A 22,100-nucleotide genomic window follows, 5' to 3' on the forward strand; every position below is an offset into this window, starting at 1 on the left:
CGCACTTCCACCTTGACCTCTTCAGGGACACCGACACATACACTACCGGCCAAAAGTTTCGAATCACCTGCTAATTTAAGGTAAAATTGAATCCGCAGCTAATTTTTTATAGATCTGAAATTGATGTTGCGAAGATCGACAGTATTTTACCTTATTTCGATTGATTGAAACGAGGAAAAACTGGTTACAATATTCTTACAATTGCTAACTTTATTCTGGAAATATTTCTATAACTTGTAATGCACAGTGATTCCAAACATTTGGCAGTGTATGTCAGTGAAATCAGTGGTAAAAAACGTTTAACGTTTGCTAGGCAACATATAAATAAATCTTTAGACTTCCGGAAGAGGGCTATATTCAGTGATAAATCAAAATTTCAACTTCGTTTGCACAATAGAAGAAAATACACGACCGGCCAAAAGTTTGGAATCACCGAGCATTGCAATTTACACAAAAATTTCCAGAATTTTTTATCACTCAAATCAATTGATATGAGATAAATTGATAAAAGTAGAATTGAGATAAACTTCGAATCTATGAAAAATTAGCAGCAGATTTAATATCGATGAAAAGTGGGAGGTGATTCCAAACTTTTGGCCGGTAGTGTATGTGTACCTTTAAATTTTAGAGAAAATATGAAAAACACAATCTCCCGAAATCTCGAAAAATCTCCTAAGAAAAGTAGTTTAATTGCTATCGATTTAACATGAATATAAATGTAACTACATCAAAAATTAGATCAATATTTTCTAATTTGAAAGAAAATCGTCGCTGAAGAGGTTTAAGTAACTACATCAAAAATTAGATCAATATTTTCTAATTTGAAAGAAAATCGTCGCTGAAGAGGTTAATTTAATAAACGAAATTTTAAAACGATACAGGCAAATAAGAAATTTTGCAGCTGCGGTTAAAAATTGACCGTCAGTCACCCACGTTACGCGTTCAAATCTGCCGTAGTGACAGGGTTAACGCGTTTCCCGCCACGCGTACCATTTTCCAAGAATTCTTGTGTATTTTCAATAAAGTCATGTATTTGTTATACAGTGCATTTTATAGTTTCGATATTTAGTTTACGAATAGATAAATTCCGAGCTCAAAAATATATAAATACATCAGGAGTGGCCACAGCGCGGCTCTCGCAGACGAGTGGTGAGGCTCTTATGCAAATAAAATGTACGCATGAAATATGGTAAACTAAAACTGATCAATGTCCAAAAGTAACTATTTTATTTCATTCAAGGAAGATCTGCGGGTGAACTTTAAAACATTGTTTTGCGATCTGATGAGGACGCCACGAAGTCTCGGTTCGGCGGATTACTTAGTCGCATTTGGCCGCCAGACCGAGGTGCCGACGTTCGGAAGACCGCAATATACCCTCCGTGGACGCACCAGCGCGACACTCAGACAATAGGTCCCAAAAACACTCGGGACCATAAAACATTCGTTACCAAAAGGTCACAGTTTTCGTCGACCAATAGCCGAACACACCACGTTTTCCACCTCCATAACACAACCACCAATCAGAACCAACCTAATGCCTATATATACATCTACACACCTGAAAACCGAGAATCACAGTAAAACGAGTGCACGAGACACATCGTCAAAAAAAGAATAACCGAATTTCAACTAAACATCTATTAACGATTCGAAAGAAAATCATTCATCAATCATCTACCTCAACGAACCGAAAGCAAATCATCTATCAACCATCGTCAACAACGAACCGAAAGCAAATCAACTATCAAACATCTAAATCAACGAACCGAAGGAAATCATCTATAAAACATCTACATCAACGAACCAAAAGAAAAACATCTAACCCAACAACGAAGTTTCAATACACCTCGAACCAGCGAGAACTATCGTCAACCTGCGCTAGAACTCCTGGTCATAAGACTTGATCAAAGTCCACGACGCAACAAATTGAACTGATTTTTCAGCTTCTCGTTGTTTGTTTTGTTATCAAAGATAGATAAATAACTCTTTGAAATATTCCTTCCTGAAGTGTGGCTCCCAAAGGTAGTGTAGCTGGCCACCCCTGTAATATATGTGGGAGCGAGGGCGTCTCGTTGCGATGCTTCGAGAACGTTGCAATCGTGACAACCGTTGCCGGCATCGCGAGCATTCTGGAAGCGGGCAGAAAACAGATGAAAGCGCAGAGATGCGGTACCTCGCGGTTTTGTCTGTCGAACCGCGAGCGTGAGCGGATGTTATTGATTCTATTCTATTTTATTTTACATTAAACTTTCTTATCCTTCAAGCTAGACTGCTACCCGTCCCGATCCTACATACATATATTTAGCAAACTGGTAATGACACTTGCTCAAAAACGGCTCGGCACGGAACGTGTTACTAAACAATTCTTAACCAATTGAAAGTCTAACAAGCTCTCTCTGTATCCTCCTTTTTACTTCCATTTTGCCTCGTTCTCTTAGACGTCGTAACCCTCGGAATAACATTGGGAATTGTCCCCTATTTAATTATCCAAGATAGCTAGAGCGATTCTTGATGTCTGGACTCGTGAATTTTTCCGAGAGAAATTTGAAAGAAAGTTCGAAGCGGATGTTATATATGGTAATCGGCGGAGAAAAGGGGATTTGGTTTTGGCGAGAACGGTGCAACGATTGGAACGCGCATCGGGGGGAAACTTTCCCGGATAAAATCGTCGCTCGATCCTCATTTCGCGCGTTTTAAGGGTGCACCGGGATACAAGATTGGAAGCGATTTGTCGCGGGAACGAAGGACAAGCGCGGAATTGCTTATCGGGAGAAAAGTTTTCCGCGTGCTTCTCGTTTTTGTTTCGCCACCTCGTTCGTTGCCTGGTTCCAACCAGTCCCCTCTATTGTTCCACGGAGTTTACAAACGACGAATCAATTTCTCTAGCTCGCTTAACACTGCCGACTAATTAAGCGCAATTAACCGTGCGTCGGAAATAATCGAGCGGAATTATTTAAACTCGAGGTAGCGAAAGCGTTTGAATTATAATTTCTACGAATTTTCAAATTGATCGCAGTACTTTTTGTGTAATACTGTGAGAATAATTGAGGATATTGGTGGAAAAAGGGCACGTAAGCTTTTCTGCTCCTTTTCATTCAATCGCTTCAGTCGACTCAGGTATGCGTTATTATATCTATGTACACTACCGGCCAAAAGTTTGGAATCACCGAGCATTGCAATTTGCCCAAAAATTTCCAGAAAAAAGTCAGCGACTTTGAGAATTCTCTATCGTTCGAATCAATTGATATGAGATAAGTTGATAAAAGTCGAATTGAGATAAACTTCAAATCTATAAAAAATTAGCAGCAGATTTAATATTGATGAAAAGTGGAAGGTGATTCCAGACTTTTGGATTTAATTGCCTCACTTTTTATTAAGTCATCCGATAATAAAAGCTTTGAAATGGCATTTTGGCGTATGTGCCCTTTCTCTGTCAAACGCCTCAATTGTATCTGAGTCGCGAATAACACAACTTTAAATAAATCAAATAATAAATAAATAATAAATAAATTAAATAAATTACAAATGTCCGGTAATGATATTTGGAGGTTCTTCGGAGTATACGTGATTCGTTGTCTGACCTATCACATGGTATAGACTACTTTTACTTCTACTTTCACGTCGGACGCGCCCGCAGGGAATCATATAAACGACTAGGTGTGTTTCAGAATTATGGAGGAACCAGATACGGCGAAAAGACTGGGGGGAAGCTATAGGAGAGCTTCCAAAAACGTGGGGAGTCTCTTAGACGTTACGAGAGTTATGGCAGTAAGAACTTTCGAACCACTATGACTCCCTGTAATATATCAATCTATGTGGTTCTTACGTGATTCCTTGCGGTTCCCTGCAGTTCTTAGCCTTTTGCGTATGGAGTAGCGTGTGATATATCAAGGTACTCGTTACTCATGCGACGCATAACTAGGACATTTGTCATAATCTTTTTCTAGATGAATGAAACGTTGCTCCTTCTGTGTGTTATTGTAAAATACTTGAAAAACTACTCGAATCCTTTGTTTTACAACCTATGGTTTTATGCAGTTTCACTTAAGAAGTGGTGAACGTATCTTTTGCTCTGGAGAAGATTGAAATAATACGAAAAAGGGGAGTGAAATATAAAAAAATTTGATGGGACGAGATCTGGACTATGTCAGAACCTCTCTACCTAATTTTTCCATATTTTTTTTAATATACTGAAATAGTTGTCAAACCGCTGTTTTAGATAGACGGCAGAGGAACAGAGATAAGTTATGATTTTGAAAGTATTGTGCTTGTTATTTAGATATTTTTTTAACCAGAGCTCTTTGTCTCTTTGCTTATTGTTTTGTACTCTTATTTTCTGCAACGATTTTCCAACAGTCTACTAATTTCTTTTCATCCTGAATGATTTATTGCTTTACCTGCCCACCTCTTCAATGAATACCAATAAAATTATCGAATAACCCTTTTGACTTAATGAAGAAAATTAGTCATGGACATATTTCTCATATTTTCTGCGATGATTTCCCGATAATCTACTAATTTCTGTTCATCCTGAATGATTTATTACTTTGCCTGCCTAATTATTACCAACATAATTATTGAACGACTTTTGCATCTTATTGAGAAAATTAGTCATCGACGTATTTCTCTTATTTTCTACAATGATTTTTCAACAGTACACTAATTTCTTTTCAGCCTGAATAATTTATTAATTTCTCTGCCTAATTAATACCAATAAAATTATTGAACGACCCTAGTAACTTATTGAGAAAATAAGTTATGGACACACTTCTCTTATTTTTTAAAATGATTTTCCAACAGTATACTAATTTCTTTTCAGCCTGAATAATTTATTAATTTCTCTGCCTAATTAATACCAAAAAATTATTGAACGACCCTAGTAACTTATTGAGAAAATTAGTCATCGACGTATTTCTCTTATTTTCTACAATGATTTTTCAACAGTATACTAATTTCTTTTCAGCCTGAATAATTTATTAATTTCTCTGCCTAATTAATACCAAAAAAATTATTGAACGACTCTCGCAACTTATTGAGAAAATAAGTTATGGACACACTTCTCTAATTTTTTAAAATGATTTTCCATCATTCTACTAATTTCTTTGCATCCTAATAAATAAATTCATTAATTTCCCTGCCCACCTCTTCAATTAATACCAACAAAATTATTGCAAAACTTAATCATGGACCTAGTTTTTTTACTTTCTGCAATAATTTTCCATCAAGATACTAATTTCTTCGCATCCTAATAAATTCATTTACTAATTTCCCTGCCCACCTACTCAATTAATACCAACAAAATTATTACAAAACTTAGTCACAGACATATTTCTTACTGTCTACAATCATTTTCCAACAGTATACTAATTTCTTTCCGTCCCGAATGATTTATTACTTTCCCCACCCACCCTTCAATTAATACCAATAACTAGAATCAATACTTACTTTCCTCCTCGGACAGGTCCTCGCCGAGGCACTGCAGCACAGCTCTGAGATCGGACGCGGTGATGTATCCACGATTGTGCTTGTCGAATACCTGCAAGAATCGAACAGAGGCCAGCTTCAGCAACACGTATCAACCCCCGTAATCTTCCACCAAAAGGGTGGACCACTTCCATTCTCCCGAAACACTCGTCGATATACACTCTTTTATTTCAACCGCCAAATGGAATATCCTCGCGAAGAAAATAGCAACGGTGTTTTTCTCTTCCCCTGTTTCGTGAAGAATCGCGCGAACCAAAAAGCCCAAGCTCGCGAGAAAATACCACCGCGGGAATAATAACCACGCACACGTCTATTATTTATCGGCTCTTTGCGCGTCGCAGACGCAACCACGAATCCTGTGGACCTTCGTGGAAATAGAATTGGGATTGATACCGCTCTGGGGAACATTCTCAGAGCCTTCGATTGCGTTCGGTTCGTTTGGTACCTCGATGAAACCGCCCTTCCAAGATCCCCGCTTCGTTACCGATAAATTAACGGGTTTCCCATAACGAGAAAAATAAAAAAGACGGTTCAAGGGAGGATACCGCCGTGGGACGTCTGAGAATAAAGTTTGAGGATTTTTTTCGTAGGTAAATGGTAAATGAAGAATTTCTGTTTTTTTTTTCTGAGGATATAAATGTAACATACAGATTTTTCTCCAATTTTTAAAAAGTGAGAATGTTGCAAAATGCAGGAGTTATTAGTCGATTTTTCTTCTCCCGATTTATCTCAATTATTTAATATTTTAGAAAAGTTTGAAGTTTCTTTTTTGGTAAAGGAGGTCTTTCCTCTTAATACGTTGAATGGTAGACCAATTCTGCGTAACTTGTCCAGAGCGCCGAAATGAATTTCTTATTTAAATACAACGCACCCCAATATGCATAAATAATATGTCAACAGTTAGAAATAAGATACATTAGATGAAAATTTTACAAATATTACCATTTATTCAAATTGAATGCCTTCACTAATCTTGGCACCGCTCGTCGATCACCCCCGCGGCATTCAATGTATTAAAATTGCCATCATATCTATAATAACTAAAATTTTCGTCGAAAAATTTCAATGGACGATACAACAGAAGACGTTTCGCAGTCATCGAATAACTCCACCATTTTGCAACACTTTTACTTCCAAAAAATCGCAGAATAAATCTGAAAGTTACACTTACATCCCCCCAAAAAATTGAAACCCTTCGTCCATTACTTACCTTTCAAAAAAATTCCCAAACTTCCCCTATTTACGCACCTCAGGATAGTACACCCCTTTAAGAATTCCCGTTTCGAATCACCAACGAATCGCGGTAGCTTGTTTAACGTCGAAAATTCGCGTATAAACACAAGGTGGAAGCGCGAATAGGTTTATCGACCGCAAAGTTCATTAGCAACGTGGAAGGATGGAAAAGTCTGTTTGGTCGGAGAAATGATTATTTTGCGCGGGGATTATAATGACGGGGCGATCGGTAACGAGGGTTTACCACCGTCGGGAATTTTGTCGGGCACCGCGAAGTATAATTTAATTACGGGAAATTCTTGCTTTGCCATACAAATTGCAAATATCGTTTCTGGCTGGTTGTTGTGTGCGCCACGGATATCGCTCGGGATATTTATTAAATTCGTGCCTCGTAAATACGGCACAAACGAGCGGGTTTCGATCCGCATCGTCGGTGCCGGTAAACGTTTTTGTTTTTAATGGTTCGCGGGGCGAAATTGTATACTCGCATTTGTTTATATCGAATATTATTTGTTCACCGTTCTAGGTATTCCGTTACAGTAATTGTATTTCTAGACGTGATTGTTATGTATGTTCCCGAACGGGGGTGGGATACAATGCCCTCCTTTTTTCTTTCTCTGGCTCTCGATTAGTCGCCACGGAAGAAAATATATCGTTTTCTATTGTTACGTGATTTTTAATAGAGAGAGAGAGAGAGAGAAATATGAGGCTGCTCTATGGAATAACAGACGCGTTTCAGGATGTGCAGGATTATTGCTGCACTTTAATTTTCCGCGATGCTCTTAGCACGGTAGTAGAAAGCGGGGCGGGGCATAGCTCTTTTCTAAATGAAGATGGGCAAATTGATAGAGGGAAAAGTTGAGTGGCTTAATGAGGACTATCTCCTTATGATACGATCTCGTGCCGGAGTGTAATATGCAGTTGCTCTTTATTTAAATGGGGCTACACATCGATTCTCTATGTTACTACGCCCATACAAAATGCTTCACCCTTGAGAACCTACTTTACAACAATACGTACAGTGTTCTACGCGATCCACCTTTCTCGTTCGAAGTCCCCGATGAGCTACGTCTGAGAAACATCACGTGTTGCAACCAATTGTACTGAGTTCTTGGTAGAAAATGTGTAGCTGATAGGAGATATTGCTCGAGAATAAAATTGGGTCACTTTATTATATATCGAAATTTAGATCAATATTTCGAACACACTGTTAACCCTTTGACACTCCTTTGTCGAGTTTGACTCGACGTCAATTTTATTCACAGATACTCCTAGGTCGAGTCACAGTCGACATTTTCAAGTTGCCAGTTTACATATGTTTTGGAAGTGACGTGGTGCAAATGATTACTCGCAATGTGGGTAACAACAATATATTTATTTAAACGTAATGCTTAAACTAATTTCAAATGTACTATGTGATGCGCGCGCAGAATACTCCTGCCTTTTTCGGGGGTCCCTTAAGTAGCCCCTTTTCCCTGGGAAAGTCCCAGGAAGTGGGGGCGCGGGCCTGAATTGCCGAGGCAATACTCTTGTCCTCGAGGACCAAGATTCGCCAGGCTTAAGTGCGTGGCGGTCGCCACAATGTATTATATTTCGCGATATTTTTTTTTATACTTAGATAAGCAAAATTTTGGAATCACCGAGCATTGCAATTTACACAAAAATTTGCAGAAAAAAGTCAGCGACTTTGAGAATTTTTTATCATATGAAGCAATTGATATGAGATAAATTGATAAGTGTAGAATTGAGATAAACTTCAAATCTATAAAAAATTAGCAGCGGATTTAATATCGATGAAACGTGGGAGGTGATTCCAAACTTTTGGCCGGTTGTGTATACGACCCTTTTCTGTAAAAAAAAAAGTGCAATTGTTAGAGAAAAGTGTCATATATATGTAACGAAGCAATTGTTTACATTGCTTCCTATCAACCAATTGTCCTTCGAAGTGCTTCTTAAATAAAACACTTAAAGTAAAGCGGAGTTATGGGAAAGAAAATGAAAAAAAAATTTCGGAGTGCAATGGGTTAAATTTCATGAATAAAATGTAGTTTGGTTGTTCTACTTCGGTCTACCTTTTTCGCTAAGATCTCTGACGAGTAGCGTCTGAGAAACATCACGTGATGCAACCAATTGTCCTAAGTTCTTATAAGAAATACTCAGTAGGAGATATTACTCCAGATTACCGTCAGGTCATCTCATTAGTTAATTTAAATCAATATTTGAGACATCTTTAAATTTGATTAAACAACCGTAATCTTCTTGTTTCACCTCGATTCACCTTTCTCGTTAAGGTCTCGAATGACTAACGTCAGAGAAACACGATACGCTTTTACCAATTGTCGTAAATTCTCGTACGAAATACTTAATACGAGTTATTTCTCCAGAATAAAATTAGGTCACTCTATAAGTTAATTTTATATCGAAATTTGGACGAATATTTCAAACGCACTTTCAAATTTTATGAAAAAAAGTGTGATCTTCTTGTTCTACTTCGATCCACCTTTTTCATTAAGGTGTCTGATGGCTAAAGTCTGAGAAACACGACGCGCTTCAACAAATTGCCCTGGGTTCTTGTAGAAAACAGTACGAAATATTATTCGAGAATACAATTTCATGCTGAATTTTATAATGAAAGTTAGATCAATATTTCAAACACACCTTTAAATTTGATGAAAAAAGAACGCAATCTTCTTTTATAATACTTCTTCCCACTTTTTAGAGCCATAACGCGATCGCTGTAAAACTTCTTTAGTTCTTCGTTAAAATTCACGAAATGACCCGATATAAACCGACCAGTTTCGTTGAAATCAAAAATAAAACAACAAAGTAACTATTATCAAAGTTGAACCCTTAACCCTTTGAGTTCCAGTGAACCTAAAGCACAATGGCGGCAAGTACCGTGCTCGGTACACACACAAAAGACAACTTCAGCCGAAAGGACAACCTCCGACGGACCTTTTCGCTTTTCTCCCTTTCCACTTTGTCTCGGGTTGAAAGGTGAGGACGTCGTAGGTAGTGGTTGATTACGAATCGATCAGATTCCAGTTGACGAAGCACCGTTCTCTCCCGTTCCGTCGTTACAGCCTAACGATTACACACTTTTCTGTTTCTCCGTTCGCTGGAAATCGTTCCGCCTTTCCGGCTTCCGGTCGCGCAGTGTCCCGTGGAAGGAAATGGGAAGCGGAGAAGAGAGAGAGGTGGAAAAAATTGGGGAAATTTCGTGTCTGAAGTCACCGCATCCCCGTTGAACGTGGCGTCTCTACGCCATAGGAAATCGCAATCAGCCAACCATTAGAGCAATTACCGAAACATTTAGCTCCCTAACCGTTCCATTGTTTGCGCGTGCAAGTGGTCTCTCCGTGTGGACATCGAGTCAACGAGCGGTACGTCATAATTAACACTATTGTCGTTTGGATAATCGACACGCTTGTACGTGATCGTGCGTCGTCACTTTTTGCTGGATAGTTTTGTCGAGTGATTAACTGACGGACACGGTTGATCGATCTATTGATACTCCGGGAAAGCGGGAAGTTCGAGCTTTCGAATCGAAGCGAATTTTCCTTTGTAATGATCAGTTTGACGCGTTCGATGTCGACGAACCTTTTTCCAGGGAAAGCTTGATATGTGTGTTATGTGACGAGACACGAAATTACGATACAATTGATGACTATACTTTGATCTGCGTCCCTTCCTCGCTTAAACTAAGTAAGGATCGTTGATTCGTCATTGCCGAGACTTCTTAGCTCCGGTAAAATTTATTTAAGCGACACACCATTCGCAAAGAAGTCAATATAAAAATTTTTCCTGTATTTTACACTTAATGCGTGCAAATACTCCACAATAACTGCATGAAAAACTAGCGTCTCTAATTCCTTTCAGAGTATATATAAAGAAGTCTTACTCCAGGTAACTCTTCATTACCTTCCGACGATAAAAGAATTAAAAAGGTAAAGAAATCAGACTAAAAAGAGACGAAAAAAAGAATTAAAGAAGTAAAGAAATCAGACTAGATCCTAACTCAAAACCGAAATCCCGATGCAAAATAAAACTCAGCAAACGTAGAACAACTCGATACCCGATTCACAACCTGACATACTCTCCACAACCATTTCCGTCGTCTTGCATGCAAAATAAGAGCACACGATACACCAACACCGCGTGAAAATGACAAAGAAACAAAAGCGACGTGGTATTTCTGAAAATGAAGAAAATAAGCGCAACAGCGTTGTTCAACATCCGGCGAGTACACACAAGGGAGTGATAATTACTGTACGAAGCACGCGTGGCTCACGAATCGTCGATTAAGCACACGTGACAAAGGTTAAGGACTATTAATCGCGTACACGCTCTGTCGCGCGTGCTGCGTCGACCCTTTTAAAACAGTGTCACGGCCGTAACAGCGGCTAATGAGGAAAAATCCGACGGTGATTAAGCCTCGAGCTAATTCTGTCTCCCACGACCTGTCCTAACAGAATCAGATATTCTCAAGCAGCATCAGCTAGAGAAACGCGAGACACCGGCAAGATAAATCGTCGAACATGTAATACAATATGTATGCTAATACAAAGGGGAAGTAAGATTAAAATGCTTGATTTTTCTACATTCAAAATGCTGCGCCCCTTCGGCCAACTCCGTAGCGTCACGTGTCTTCTCCTTCATGCATACGATCATTCGTCTCGCGAATCGCGGAATAAATCATGCCCTTTATCCTGAACGTCAGGGCGGCAGATAACGCGCGAAAGGAGAAGTTCGCGAGGTTTATCGCTCCGGATCCGGGACAAATGGACGAAATGTTGCGCGGCTGAGTGTGTAGCTAGGAACACCGAGAGGAAATCAAAAAAAGTATTACAGAGAGGACGGGGACGATGTTTTCTCTGTGACGATAAGGCGATAATCGCGGGAGTTGGGACGTCGAGACGTGAGTGAACGTAATCGAGGCTGCAAGAATTCCCCGAGTGGCCGTACACTAGTGGAATATTAAGATCCGTTCTAATTCTACGTACCATCTCTCTCTCTCTCTCTGGTTTTGTTCCCGTTGCATCGTAACCTATTAGTCAGTCGTTCAATTTGTTCTAATTCCCTTCTCGTTGCCTCGTGATAGTAACCGATTTGCTCGAAACCGTACACTCTGCGATATTAAAACTAGCTCGCTTAAAATCGGAACACCTTTCTCTGTTTTCCCACGTGAACACCGAGTTCCAACGAAAAGCTACGTCCCTCGATTATGGGAGAAATTGGTTATCCGACTGCTATCTACGATCGACGTTCGTTCCACTGTGGCCTGGCTGCGTTGCTTTTCCTCTTTCTTTTCAGAGAGCCAAAGGGCAAGCTTTATAGCGTATTTGTGTACGCAGATTCTCTAGAGATTCGGGCTGTATTTTTGACCTGCTTTCTCGTCCTTTTCACCGAGCACTCGATTTTCCTGTCTATTTACGCGTGTTTTACAGATTGTTTGCGGGGAACGGTGGATTTGCATATTCAACGTACTCGCCGTTTCTGATGTTAGCGTTGTGAATTTGTTATCATAATGTAGCTGCGAACTACGTCTTCTTTTCAGTGGAATATATTTCGTTTGAAAGTTTTATCGTTTTGAACGGGGGCTCTTGGTGTTTGCTCGGGTTTATGGATGTTCGAACTTTGAGTATCTCAAATAGTCTCGATTTGGATTCTTTGGATTTGTGATTTGTATCACTCTCGCGACGTGTCTATAGGATGTTAAATCCGTTTTGTACAGCGAAACTTGCCACTAGACGCCAAAGCGGAAAGATACTTGGTGCCATAAGTGCATAATCCGCGCGCGGGCAGTCTCTGGCGTTTAGAATTTGCTTTCACATCCCGCAGAGTTACTTTAACTTTGGAGAGAAGGAGGTTTTACTTGAAACGAAATATTTGTAATTTCTTGATTAACTTACTTCTCACGACCTAACAATAATGTTCGATGTTAATTAGGTGCGATTAATTGTAACTAGACAGCGGATTTTAAAATATAAAAGTATAATTTAAAAAGTTGAAGTTTAATAGGCAATTTTTTTATTCACCAAATATAATATTTGGGTTTATTTACATATTTTTGCTTATGTGCATTCTGTGTATTTTTGTGCCCTGAAATTTTCCATAAACACATCAGAATCCGCAGCCTAATTACAACCAACCATACAATCTGACAAATTTAAATACCTCTATAATCATTTACCCTGCGGCGAAAATCCCCAGTACAACGAACAAAGCTAATTTCCAAAATGAATCTTCCATGGAGCTACCGGTAATGTCTCCCGCGAGATGAAAACACTAGTAGCCAATCGCGCGCATCAAAGCGATCCATATTTAATTACGCGATTTACCTTCGCGAACGTTCGCAAGGTGTAATTTAATTTGACAAAGCAGCTCAGAGGAATAACGCCGGGTTGCCCGAAAGTCGTCACGTTCCTTTCGTGTTACCCTTTCATCCCCTTTCTTTCTCTCCATTGAACGCGATAAATCTTACTATCCATCCTGGGCTATATCCTTCGTCGCTCTACCCCTTTCCCACCAAGCTGCTTCCCGCCTCTCGTTTTCCCCCATTTCCCTCTCTCTCTCTCTCTCTTCTCTCTTTTTTTTTTATTCGCCGGCTACAATCCGGCTGCCGGCGCGCTCGCCAGGCCACGGAGATTAAAATATCGACTCGGGACACTGCGATACGTCGCGTCTGACCCCAATGCCGGCCTCGCTAAACTCTTTAAGCGCGCGTTAGACGATTTAAAGGGATCGAGGCGAAGCTTTCGACGCGAGTGAATCGTTCTAGCTCCGGGGGAGAGAACGAACGCCTACAGCCGCGCATCTCCACCCCCGTTCATTCTGTCCTTTGCTAGTGGAGCGATAGGCGAAAGAGTTAGCAGTAGGCGTGAAGAGAAGGATTTCGTATTCACAAGGACACGATTTTTTCGTTAAATATATATACACTTCTATCGCTGTTAAGTCAGAGAAGGCTCAATTCCTCGTACACTTTGTGGTTGTGTTAGGAAGAGGAAAGAGGCAATCCGATATCGAATCTTCTTTGGATTGTATCGAAGCAACCGGTTTACCTTCCGCGATAAATATTCCACTTTCGGTTAACCTTCGTCGCTCTGCTTCTCTAATTGATTTCTCGGTGACATCGCCGGGCCTAGGTATTCAAACACGAAGGTTAGGTTGTACCGGTTGGAATTAAAGAACGAAGCCGCGGGAATGAATTAAGCGTCGCCTTGAACCACTTAACGATCCTTATTATGCAAATTTTCGCTGAATTGCTGTCGATCCTCACCGGTTAAATACTCGTTTCGCGATCCCAATTAATCTTCCCGTCCTGGCGTCGGATGAAAGAAAGAAAGAAAGGTCGGAATTCGGTGTTATCAACGACGAGACCTTCGGGCTTTGATCGTCGCGATCGAAAGAATAGCGTGGACGTAACTCGACCGAGACGTAATTGTTCGAGGAGGGAATTATTTTCGAAAATTTACGGCCACGATGATCGTGAGAGGTCGTGTTTGCGCTTCGCGCGGCTAAATGGAGCGGTAAAAGTGGCCAACGTGGACGATAGCGTGCGTCCGCGCGTAAGCAATCGTAATGGTTCCGAGAATGGGGCGAGGAGAAGGAAGAGTAAGGAACGGGGGTCGTTAATAGGAAGACAAAGTGCAAGCGGCACGCAACGATGGACTTGGGCCTAGGTTTCTTCGTTGTGTTACGCGTGAATGCACGCACACACGTGGTAGAGCGATGGAAAACGATATCCTGGATAATGTTCAACGCGAGGAATACAGCTGTACGAATAATGAAGATCCTTTATCATATCTCAGTCCCGAAGCGTTCAGACCCGTTCATATTCGTTTTCTCAACATTTCGCGTCTGAGCCTTTTTCTCCTCTTTCTCCTATAAGGCCCTGGTTGATCGTCATCAGACCCCTTTCTCCCGCTTGGCGCTTCGCTTCTCCTTTTTTCAAAATTTACACGTTTGAGCCTTTTTCTCTCATTTCTCCTATAAGGCCCTAATTGATCGTCACCAGACCCCTTAGCCTTTTTCTCTCGTTTCTCCTATAAGGCCCCGATTGATCGTCGCAAGACTCTTTTTCCATTTGGTGCTTCATCTAATATTTCTACGTCTTTTCTTCCGTGAAAATCCCTACCCTCGTCTCCCGTCCGAAACATAGTAGAAAAAGGAACTCTGAGGAGCCGAAGAGATCAGTCATTTCTGTAACTTCGATCGTCTTCGAACCCATGCGTAAAATTTTCAAACGAAATCGCAGAAATTGCAATATCGGGGTAACTTCGAATGAAGTAAGATCCCAGAAAATTTGCGTTGAGTGATTCGACGATAACAGATACTACCTTTAAGGTAGGAATTTGCTCGACTGACAAATTGACTCCGGGTCAGGATGGTAATGCGCGGCTCGTTAAGCGGACGAGAGGGAACGAATATTCCGCGGGAATAATATCGTTCGAATTAATATGCAACGATTCCTTGGACGAGAGAGTTCGAACTGAACGAAAGCAAAGAAACGCTGTTCAAATTGAGATACACCCGACGTTGTACCGATCGCTCCTTCCTCGGTTCACTTTGCTCTTAAATTCTCTCTGCTTGAATATATGCATGAAGGATCATAGGTAAGGAGAGAAATAGATAGAGGTTTTTCTTTCTCGGTTTGATAATCGGAGAAACGCTCGAGGAAATAGTATAAACGCGAGGCGCAAGTCGAATGGGAACGAACGAGTGGACCGATTCGGTGAAAAAGAAAGACGGTCTAACAAAGGCGGCGGAATGGCTGGAAAAGTGTGTAGGCAGACGACACGGGGCGGAAGAAGAATGGAGCGCGAAAACGTCGACGGGAGGGTAAGTCCTCGTGGCTCCGGCTGCCAAGCTACAGTCATTAGAATGTATTGTGGCGCAACGGTTTGACACGCTTCCCTTTGCCACAACCCACCACAATTCGCCAGAAAATTCGTCCGCCCTTTCCACCTCCATCTCTCTCGCTCTTTTTCCACTTCACGCACCCACGGATGCACTATGGATGCGCTATGCATATAAAACGGTCGTCGCTGTAATATACTAGATAATGGGTGACGTGGTGCCGCTTTTCCTTTTTTCCCTTTTTGTGTCACGACCAGCCTTTTTCGGGCCGTGGACGAGTTCTAGGCTGACGTTAATACGGATAGAGTGCTTGAAAAAAGGGAATCAGGAACTCTGGCACGGGTGTGTAGGTTCTAGTAGATGCAAATGACTTACGTCATTTTTTCGTAGCACTGTTAGGATAACGATGAGCCAGTCAGGACGTGGCGCCAGTCCAATGTTACTCGTACCATTGGTCCAAGAGCCGTCGAAACTCGAACGGCTTATTCGTCGCCAATAATGTTCAAACATAAAGGACAGCGTTTCCGTACATTTTAGGTTAACCCTCGTACGACGAATGCAGGCTGATTTTGACTCAACAGCGATAAAGTCAGGCGGCTCAGATTACGTTTGGTATTTTACGTATCAAATGTAAATAAGCAAGAAAAATATCAAATATAGTATATAGTTGAAAGTATGCATATTTATAGAGAATTCCTTCTTGAAACCCGTGTACGATAGAAATTTTGCTATGGGTCAAAATCACCCTGCATTCGTCTCCCGCGTCCGTCTGAAACCATTCGTCTTCCTAGGGTTAATAGTTGGCTTCCTCGTTAAACGTACGCTGAACGTGATTTCTGTGACACATAAATAAATTACTTTTTGCACATCGAGGAGACGTTCTTCGAGACTTATCTCTTTGCTGCGGCGTAACAGTGCGACTTAAGTTAAGGGAGAAGCATACGTGAGTGGAACTGAGATCATGTGAAACCGTTATTCTATTAATTTCTCGATTATTACAACTCTGGTTAATTATTCGATCGACTAAAGTTGATGGAAATGCAAATGATTTGCTTGTCGTCGTTGTAGAAATACCGCAGCACTGACGGCGAAGCATTCCTATTACCACTACTGTACGTGCAGCCAAGTATCTTTCACGTTACTACGTTAGAAAATTAAACCGACGTTGCTTACATACTGCTTACACGTTGTAATCAACGAAGCGTTAACCACACGGGTTTACTAAATTCGTTTGCAGAAGCTAACGAATACCGAAGTCAAGCTTATCCGGCGCATAACGACGTGCAATCTCTGTCCTCCTGTCGTAGGACCTTCTGCCGTCTCAAGAGCTAGCACCTCGTCGTCCGTGACCTTTTCTTTTTCTATTTTTTTTTAATATTGTAAGATATGTAGGTGTACAGTAGTGCACGCATAAGCGTCCACATTTCTGCACACTTAAGCGTCCGTCGCTATCCCCAGCAATTCTTGGAAATGGGACTTCGGAGCGGAGTTCGACTCCTGAATGTGAACAACTGACACTTGATATATCTGTATCCCACTCAGACACATCTCCTCTCTTTTTTTTAGTTTAATTCGCAGAGTCACCTGCCCACTATGTGTGCACTACTGTGAGGGGGTTTTGGTATGAAAGAGCGAATGTGAGAGAGTTGGTGTGAATGGACTGGAAAGGAAGAACGAATGGAAGACGATCGTGCGTGGCGTGTTTGTTATGTTTAAACAACATAGAAAAGTTGTAAAAAATGACTTTTACAATTTTCTCTGCAATTCCCACAAGCTACACACTTTTCCAAATTTTTTGTACACGTTATCCAGTATACTAATCCTAACTTCTCAAAAAAACTCAAGTCGTCTGATCCAATTTTAAAAAAGTTATACTGTTCTGAAGAGTGTCCGAATATTAGTAAGAGTCACTGTATTTGTGTCTTAACTAAAATCTAATGTTCGTGTGTATAGCTGCCAATGTTACCCCGTACTGCCAATGTGCCCCAATTTACGGTACGTTGCAAGATATTCAGACATTGCAGCTGTGAAACAGAAAGGAAGTGAAATGCGGAAAGCGAGCGCCTCGAAGGATATGTTTTCAGGGACGATCCGTTTAGTTTTTGTTAATAAGTATATATTACTTTTCTCCTGCAATATAACATTCGCAGAACAAGAGCGAGTAAATAACGAACACGCGGTTGGGGGGTTGATTCTTGGACCTTACATTACACGGCGAACCTTCTTCTTCTCCTTCGTACAAGCTCCTGTATAAACGGGGAATAAAACCGAGTCTTTGTCTCGAGCGAGGTCCTATGAAATTCCCCTGCGCTATTTTCTCAACAATTTTTCTTCCTCTTCTTTTGCCCCATTGTGTCCCGAAATTACAAACGTTTTCGTCTCTTCGTCCCGTCAAATTGAAGAAAAAGGCACACGCTTTAACGTTTCCGCGTGCACACTCCCCCGCCGCTCGCTTTTTTCCCGCTTCTGCAAATACTCGAACGCTAGGGCAAACATTTTTCAACCGTGCGGCATGTATGTAACAGTTTTCAATCGCGTTTAAAAAACTGCCGTGCGTTCTTCCGTGACTCGTCGCGCGTAAATTACGAACACTGTCGAGCGTGAGATATTTCAGAATTACCATCGGGGACACAATGGAAGCCGGAGAATGTGCAGGGACCGAGGAGAGAAGCTTTCTGACATGGACGTGGAAGGAACGGCGTTTAAAGCCGTCGTAAGGGCGAAGTTAGTTGGGCGAAACGCGCGTATTCAGCCGGCTAAGCTCGTTCAGCTAACTAATATGTACGATAACTGCGCGTGGGTGGTACATTATCGTTGCGCTTGGAAATGAGGACGAATAGGTACGATCGCGTGTCGAAAGCATATTATCGACTTCTGGAACTCGAACACACAGAGAGAGATAGAGGAGGCAGACTCCAGGGAAAAAAGGAAGTAGATCGATTCGTTGTCTAGCGAATACCACGGAAGTGGCAAAGTTTTCTAGGGAAACCGCGATAGAAATCGAAATGCGTTTTCACCTACCCGTGTGAATTCAATATCCTCGAATATTATATCGGATCAAATGAAAATTACGTAATTACTAATTAACGTGTTTGTACAGCACAACGATCATGACAGGGTCGATGGTAAATTACGCGTCGATACGACGGGACGATAATGAAATTTTCGATGCGATAATTAGAAGGAAAATATCGCGAGTAAATTGGTATCTACGATTCTTCACCTAGTTTGCACATTCTCGAAACAAAACATCAACCACCGCGTCGTTTACACTCGAAACAATCCAATTTCGTGCAATTGCCCCCTGTTTGTTGCACAAACCGAACAGGAAATTTGACTCGCTGCTTATCGACGGATTCAACGTTGGTAAATTGGTCGGTGAAAATCAGCAGGGGTGTTGAAACGATCGTATAAGTCCTGGAGAATCGAGGAGAAAAAGAGAATTGAATCGTATGCGGCAAAGTTACGGGGCCAGAGAGGACTAATGGACTCGCGCTTTTATACGAGACGCCAGTCGGCTGTTTCTCGTTGCAGTCTTTCGTCTGGTAGCTTGAAAGCTACCTTTTAGCCGAACCGAAAGATTCTCGCGGAGTAACCAGAGAGTTCGAGTAAAGTGGACGTTCTTTCAGACGCTCCTTTATAGATTAGGTTGCCTCCTCGCCGCGGAACACGCGTGTGTTAATTACGAGATACACCGGCAGTTTCGATCGTTCCGGCTTCATTTCTTCGTCGGACAACGGAATCCGTCGACGTTTTAATTATTCATCGAGGGCTACGTGGTCGAGCGAGACGCTTTATTTGCAGCCCTCGATATTCAACGTGAATCTTGATACGGAAATCGATCGAGAACGGGCTCCATTAGCGTGATCGTTCGCGCCGTTTTACTTCCCAAAGGTGACTGACTGTTCCACGCTCGTTCGTCGCTTTTATCAATTTCCCCCTGTTGAACGTTGACAGACAAACCTGATCAGCAGAAAAGTTTTATCGCGACGAAATTCAAAAGTTGTCGGTGGAAAAGTTGCACGTGAGCTTTTTCTTCGTTATTCTTTTCTTCTTCTTCTTCTTCTTGCAGGCGCTTAATTACCAGCAAGCTGATCCCCCATGGAGCCGCTCATTCTGCAGGCAAAGGTTTTTCCGCAGTTTTTCTCCCTGCGATATTCGTTGAATTCCGCGTGCATACGTAATGGAAGTAGGTCGTTACATTACGCAGCATCCTCATTGTCGCTCAAGATAAGCTTGGACCGGCTCCGAGGCGACCGGGACATTAAGCGCGCGACTGGAAAACTCGTGAAATCTCGTCCCTGCGATCCAGATGATTACCGGAAAACGAAATCCCTCTCTGGTTCTGGCAACGGTGTTTGTCGAGTTCAGAGCGACAACAGAATGAGAGAATTTACATGGGATAGGAGAGGATGAGACGTGTATTATTTAGAGTAGAACGGAATGTAGACAAAGTATAAACACGGAGGTATCAGAAAGGTAGACACATTGAAAGAGTAAAGAATACACGTCGGAGAGGTGTACGTGTATACGTAACGTGAAATGGATAAAAGTTACAAGAGGGTTTCTGAAGTTTTGCGTTGTGTAAAACAGGTATATGGAAACTTGTTGCTTTTACACTTTACCAGAAGATCAACAACGGACCAAGGGATAAGGTATACAAAATTTCACCCAGCTCGAATTATGAAAGCATGTTGGGTTAAGGTGGATAAATCGATTAGCTCTGTATGTGGAAGATCGTGATGCAAGACGAGACCAATGAAAATAAGGAAAATGTGTTTGATAAAAAATCGAATGGATTGAAAGAAAAGTGTGTGATAATGAAATGGAAGAGAAACAATTCTCAGTCGTTTGTAAAATCGACGGAAATATTAGCTGGGAATTAATTAGCTCTATATCTGAAGGATCGTGCTATAAGACAACAACGAAACCAGTGAAAATAGGGAAAATGTATTCGATAAAAAATGGAATGGATTGAAAGAAAAGTGTGTGATAATGGAAGGGAAGACAAACAATTCTCTGTCGTCAATAAAAGCGATAGAAATGCTAGCCGGAAATTAATCCTTTAACGCTCGTGCTCGTGTCTTCCACAATTCTCCCAAAAGTGTAATTTGGTTTAACCCTTTGCGATCGGTGCCGCCATAGTGGCGGCATTTCAATTTTGTTCTAGAAATCGGTGTCGCCGCTATAGCGGCATGATCTTTGCTTTGTCAAGTATCATACTTTAGAAAATTACAAAAATTAAAACGTTTAATTTTTATGCACTATAACTAGTATGTATTAAACAAAATGTATCAGTTTCAAAATATTCTGTTTTTCAATATCCTTATATATATAATAAATAAACTATGCAAAAATAACTTTGAAAATTTAAATTTACTTCGACTAGCTGATAGTCCAACCAGAGAAATGTGCCGATCGCAAAGGGTTAATTAGTTCCTTTCACTTTCCATATTCCGCTATCCTTTCTATTTCACAGGAGGAATAAATAGGAGACTTATCTCTATACGCCAAGGCAGTAATTTAGAAAAATAAAATTTATCATTTCCGGCACACCAAGTTGACAAAACTGTGAGCGTTAAGGGGTTAATTAGCTCCATATCTGAAAGACGTCGATACAAAACTGAAAATGAGAAAAATGTATCGGATTAAAAGAAACGTATGTGATAATCAAAGGGAAGAGAAACAATTCCCTGTCGCCGATAAACCCGATAGAAATACTAGCTGAGAATTCCGCTAGAGGACAATCCAGATGTGGAACACGCTTTCTTAATCAAGATAGCGACAAGTGAAGCGAGAGCACGATAGAGAACGTTAAACGGGGATTTGCAAGGACCGACGTAATCCCATCGATTCGATCTGGCTTTGATTACGTCACGCGCCAACGAACTTTCTTCGTTTTCCCCCCGTTGTCGCTTTCTTATTCGACGGATGCCCGCGCCAACTTCTCTCGCGGAAAGCGGCAGCGATCCGTAAGGATTCACCTGAAGCTGGCGTTGGCCTCCTACGAATTCGAGGATGACCGCGTTCCTCGCCGAGAACTTTCCGCCAGGGTATTTCTACTCTTTGATCCTCGCCGCTTTTGAGGATCGGGAAAGCTCACCAAGTATGCCCCCTCGCCATGTGAAATTATTATAAAAGAGGAAAATCGGCTGGAGGGGAAAAGAAGGCCGGGAGAAATTCCTCGTGTTCGTCGTTTAACCACGGACAAGAGTGCATTTTGGGGTGGGAAATCGAGGAGGGAAAATCTCCCGGAAGGTCTTTTAGCCGAAGAACACAGTTCATCGGGGGATTTCGCGGCACAAATGAGCAAACTTAGATTCGAGGGAATTTTAAATTACTCGCAACTCTGAAACGGCACCCATGTTGTACAATAGCCGACAGGCTTCGTCGTACAGACCAACTCGTTCAGACTTCAATTTATCAATTAGAAGTTCGAAACGGACGCCGATCGGAGTCTTCGTTCCGTTATTAACGTTCCAGGAAACACGGATTCGTGCAAATCATAGGACGCCGTTTAAGGG

The 22,100-nt window shown here is 41.3% G+C and overlaps 1 protein-coding gene across 1 annotated transcript in view; it reads right to left on the reverse strand.

Moving 5' to 3' along the window:
* LOC108572723 (calmodulin-like) overlaps window positions 1–22,100 on the reverse strand; it is a 102,446-nt gene that overhangs the window by 10,493 nt on the left and 69,853 nt on the right. Inside the window, exon 5 of the mRNA XM_017934999.1 lies at window positions 5,446–5,536. Within this exon, the coding sequence (XP_017790488.1) occupies window positions 5,446–5,536 (91 nt within the window). The remainder of the gene's footprint in view (window positions 1–5,445; window positions 5,537–22,100) is intronic.

The sequence above is a fragment of the Habropoda laboriosa genome, unplaced genomic scaffold (genome assembly GCF_001263275.1).
Source record: "Habropoda laboriosa isolate 0110345459 unplaced genomic scaffold, ASM126327v1 scaffold22, whole genome shotgun sequence".
Classification (NCBI taxonomy): Eukaryota; Metazoa; Arthropoda; class Insecta; order Hymenoptera; family Apidae; genus Habropoda; species Habropoda laboriosa.